The sequence below is a fragment of the Protobothrops mucrosquamatus genome, unplaced genomic scaffold (genome assembly GCF_001527695.2).
Source record: "Protobothrops mucrosquamatus isolate PMUCROS unplaced genomic scaffold, P.Mucros_1.0 scaffold6838, whole genome shotgun sequence".
Taxonomy (NCBI): Eukaryota; Metazoa; Chordata; class Lepidosauria; order Squamata; family Viperidae; genus Protobothrops; species Protobothrops mucrosquamatus.
Window position 1 is genome coordinate 12,234 of NW_015392653.1, and position 5,142 is coordinate 17,375.

The 5,142-nt window shown below is 45.2% G+C and overlaps 1 protein-coding gene across 1 annotated transcript in view; it reads right to left on the reverse strand.

The window, feature by feature from the left end:
- The window catches only part of LOC107300378 (multidrug resistance-associated protein 5-like), a 40,298-nt gene that overhangs the window by 10,798 nt on the left and 24,358 nt on the right, over positions 1-5,142 (reverse strand). The window contains exons 7-8 of the mRNA XM_015829713.1: positions 4,280-4,469; positions 482-641 (exon numbers count right to left, since the gene is read on the reverse strand). Coding sequence (XP_015685199.1) covers positions 482-641; positions 4,280-4,469 — 350 coding nt within the window. The remainder of the gene's footprint in view (positions 1-481; positions 642-4,279; positions 4,470-5,142) is intronic.

Below are 5,142 nucleotides of genomic sequence, written 5' to 3' on the forward strand. Positions count from 1 at the left end.
TCCTCTCTCTCCTTCTCCCTCTTTCTCCTTCTCCTTCTCCCTCTCCCTCTTTCTCTCCCCCATCTCTCCCATCTTCTCTCTCCTTCTCCCTCTCCATTTCTTCCTTCTTTTCTCCTTCTCCCTCTTTCCCTCTTTCTCTCCCTTTCTCTTTTTCTCTCTCCCATCCTCTCTCCCCCTTTCTCTCCCTCTTTTTCCCTCTCTCCCTTCCTCTCCTTCTCCCTTCCTCTCTCCTTCTCCCTCCCCCTCTCTCCCTTTCTTTTTCTCTCCCCCCTCTCCCCTTCTCTCCCTCTCCCTCCCTTTCTTTCTCTACCTCTTTCTCTCCCTCTCCCTCTTTCTACCTCTTTCCCTTCCTCTCTTCCCGCCTTTTCTCCCTCTTTCTCTCCCTCTCCCTTTCTCTCTTTCTCTTTCTTTCTTTCTCTCCCTCTCTTTCTCTTTCTTTCTCTCTCTCCCTCTCTCTCACTTGCTTTGCTGTTATACCAACCTCACAGTGCCACTGAAGAGGACGGGCTCCTGGGGGATTATGGAAAGCTTGCTCCGAAGATCTGCCAAGCCAATGTCGCTGATTTTCACTCCGTCAATTTTAATGCAGCCCCCCGAGAGCTCCACCAGGCGAAAGAGAGCCATCCCTAAGGAGGATTTTCCTGGGGGGAAAAAAACAAGGGAAATCGCGGTCAGCTGCCATACTGAGGAACGTGCAAGGCTGGCCTATCTGCTCTCACAGGAGCTCTTTAGCGGCTGCTTTAAAAAAAAATGGCGGAAGCTCGTTAAAGAGAGATTCAATCTGGAAGGAAGGAGACATTTTCTGACATTCGGAACAATGGAATGCAGGCAGTCCTCAACTTAAACAACCATTCATTTAGTGACTGTTCGAAATTACGGCAGCGGTGAAAAAAGTGATTTATGACCATTTTTGCACACTTGCAACCGTTGCAGCATCCCCCCATGGTCACGTGATCCAAATTCGGACGCTTGGCAACGGACTCGTATTTATGTCGGTCGCAGCGTCCCGGGGGTGTCACGTGATCCCCTTTTGCGACCTTCTGACAAGCAAAGTCAGTGGGGGAAGCCAGGTTCACTTAAACAACCAGGTTCCTAACTTAACAACTGCAACGATTCCTTAACAACGGTGGCAAGAGAGGTCGTAAAATGGAGCAAAACTCACCTAACGAGCGTTTTGCTTAACAACAGAAATTTGGGGCTCAATTTAGAACATGGGATCACTTTTACCAACGGCTAGAAAAACGAGCCAGAGAGAAAGGGACGTGATACGTAATTTTGAATATATATTAGTAAGAAGAAGGCTACTGACTGATTCATTAATACTGTTTATGATTATTAACTATATCTATTATTTAGTTAAAAGCCAACACAGTGCTAGGCTGCATTAACAGAGGGAGAGAATCAAGATCAGGTGGAGTGTTAATACCACTTTACAAGGCCTTGGTACGGCCACACTTGGAACCCTGCATCCAGTTTTGGTCACCATGATGTAAAAAAGATGTTGAGACTCTAGAAAGAGTGCAGAGAAGAGCAAGAAAGATGATTAGGGGACTGGAGGCTAAAACATACAAGGGATGGTTGCTGGAATTGGGTATGTCTAGTTTAATGAAGAGAAGGACGAGGGGAGACATGATAGCAGTGTTCCAGTATCTCAGGGGCTGCCCCAAAGAAGAGGGAGTCAAGCTATTCTCCAAGGCACCTGAAGGCAGGACAAGAAGCAACAGATGGAAACTAACCAAAGAGAGAAGCAACCTGGAACTAAGGAGAAACTTCCTGACAGTCAGAACAATTAACCAGTGGAACAACCTGCCTCCAGAAGCGGTGAATGCTCCAACACTGGAAGTTTTTAAGAAGAAACTGGAGAGCCATTTGTCCGAAATGGTATAGGGTTTCCTGCCTGAGCAGGGGGTTGGACTAGATGACCTCCAAGGTCCCTTCCAACTTTATCATTATTATTATTATTATTATTATTATTATTATTATTATTATTATTATTATTATTATTATTATATGTACCCAGATAATATGCTGTTTGCTAAATATTGAAAATGTTACCTGGGAAAACCCCAACCCTAACCCCAACCTCAATCCTAATCTTGACCCCATTTTATCCCTAACCCTATAAAAACGTTTTTATTTAAAAAAAAAGAAAAGAAATTCGGGGCTCAATTGAAGTCGTAAGTGGAAGGCTACCGCTATACAGTTGAGTTATGTTGTAGCTTGCCTACAACAAGTGTTGTGGGTGCTCCATCACTGGAGGTTTTCCAAAATAGACTAGGCAATCATTTCACTGGGATGGTATAAGGCAGTGGTGGCGAACCTATGGCACGCGTGCCAGAAGCAGCGTGTCCACTCTCCTTGGGCACGCACGCCGTTGCCCCAGCAGAGTTTGCCAGAGTAGCGAGAACGTGGCGTTTGGAAGTGACAGGGCAGGAAGTGAGCGAGCAAGCGGCGTTGGCCCCCCGGGGATGCCCCGGAGATGGTGAGGGACTGGACCCGGCCACGCTCACCCAGTCTGCTGTGACCACTGCAGCCACACCCACCCAGTGGGCCACACACCCCCACCCCCCTTGAGGGCACCACAATGCTGATGCAGCCCTGGCACTTTGTGATAAATATGTGGGTTTTGGGTTGCAGTTTGGGCACTCGGTCTCTAAAAGGTTCGCCATTACCGGTATAAGGTCTCCTGGCTTGAGCAGGGAGTTGGACTAGAAGATCTCTAAGGTCCCTTCTAGCTCTAGGATTCTACGTTCTATGTTCTACTTTTTAATACTATTTTATGGCCAGCACATCCAAGGCGGTTTAGAGTTGAAAACGAGAGTTTTACAATGCAGTGGACAATATACAAAAGAAGAATAATACAAAGAAGAAGAAGAAGAAGAAGAAGAAGAAGAAGAAGAAGAAGAAGAAGAAGAAGAAGAAGAAGAAGAAGAAGAAGAAGAAGAAGAAGAAGAGGAAGAAGAAGAAGGAAGAAGAAGAAGAAGAAGAAGAAGAAGAAGAAGAAGAAGAAGAAGAAGAAGAAGAAGAAGAAGAAGAAGAAGAAGAAGAAGAAGAAGAAGAAGAAGAAGAAGAAGAAGAAGAAGAAGAAGAAGAAGAAGAAGAAGAAGAAGAAGAAGAAGAAGAAGAAGAAGAAGAAGAAGAAGAAGAAGAAGAAGACGACACCCAGGATCCATGATTACGCAGGAGTCTGCACACTGGCATAGTTTAAGAAGTAATTGCTCTGCGGCCGCAGAAGACCAGACCCTCCTTTCTTATCCTACAATGCCACTTCTATGAAAACAGTCACTAAGTGCACACTCAGAACAGAGAAGCAGGTGCAGGTAGCTCTCAACTTGCAACCGTAATGGCTGTAAGTCGTGATGGTCGTAAATCGGGTCACCCACGTGACTGACCCAATGTTAACAGAAACATAGAAAGCTGATGGCAGAAAAAAGACCCAGTGGTCCAGCTTTTTGAGTTCAGAACCAAGTTGTAAGTACTCTTGGGGAAGTCTGTCATAACTTCAGTCATAAGTCCAAAACGACCTATATTCACACTGAAGGCCCATTTGCTCACAGCATTATAATGCCCTGTGACATCCAGACCATCCAACCATTGATGTTTTTAGGAGATACTTCAATGAGAAATCTTAAGCAACACTTGTGCATTGGCTGAACAGACCTGTACCCTAGCTACTGTGAATTAGTCATCCTGTCATGGTTCCGACAGATGAAACTTCGAAAGAACTTTGAGGCATTGTTTACCTTAAAGAATCTTTATTTTGAGTAGCATAGCATCCTTTATTTTGAGTAGCATAGCATCGGCAGGAAGCCAAAAACTAAATTCCACTCCCCTGGGCACATAGTATCAAAGCAGAATTCCCTCCTCCAATTAACAGTCATAAATCACATTCCCCAATTAGCTTGAAGCACGGGCTTCCTCTCCAGTTCTCCAGCCCGCCAATTCCTTATCAGCTCTGGTTACAACAACCTTGATTCTCAGGCTAGGTTTAGTGTTGTTATGTCTAGCTGGACTCTCGTTCACATCCCCTCTCCCAGCATCATCTAACTCTAAAAGCAAAAGGTAAAAGATGGCTACATTTCCCTCTGTTGTCAATGCAAAAACATCCGATGTTTTATCTTCATAAAACCTATTTTGGCACAGGAAATACAGGTGCGATTTTTTTCCCCTCTTCAGAAATAGTTGTTTATTTTTTAATTCTATTCCCCACAAGGTGGCTCCAGTGAGCTTTTAAAAAAAAATCTAGACAGGAGCAGCTAGAGCAGCACCCCAGCCTTACCTGAGCCGGTCCTCCCCACAATTCCGATCTTCTCCTTGGGTTTAATGGTGAAGCAGACTTTTTTGAGGACAAGCGGCAGGTTCTCACGATAACGCATTTCGGCATTTTCAAAGCGGATTTCTCCTTCGTGGGGCCAGTCTGGAAGGGGGGCCTTATTCTTGATGCGAGCCGGGGCCTCCAGGGAAAGAGTCTGGGAATCACCGAGAGAGAAGAGAAAAGATGTCAATTACGGGCAGCAGTCTAGGAACGATTAACAGAATAACAGAGTTGGAAGGAACCTTGGAGGTCTTCTAGTCCAACCCCCCTGCTCAGCAGAAAGCCCTATACCATTTTAGATAAATGGTTGTCCAATCTCTTCTTTAAAATCTTCAGTGATGGAGCACTCACAACTTCTGGTGGCAAGCCGTTCCCCTGTTTAATTGTCCCCACTGTCAGGAAATTCCTCCTTAGTTCTAGGCTGCTTCTCTCCTTGATTAGTTTCCATCCATTGCTTCTTGCCCTGCTTTCAGGTGCTTTGGAGAATAGCTTGACTCCCTCTTCTTTGGGGCAGCCCCTGAGATATTGGAAGGCTGCTATGATGTCCCCCCTCGTCCTTCTCTCCATTAGACTAGACATACCCAATTCCAGCAACCGTTCCTTATATGTTTTAGCCTCCAGTCCCCTGATCATCTTTGTTGCTCTTCTCTGCACTCTTTCTAGAGTCTCAACATCTTTTTTACATCGTGATGATCAAAACTAGATGCAGTATTCCAAGTGTGGCCTTACCAAGGCCTTGCAAAATGGTATTAATAATTCCTCAAGCATCTGTTCTGCTTTTTTCAGGAGAGTGAACCTCACACATAATAGCCCAAACTATCTTTCTC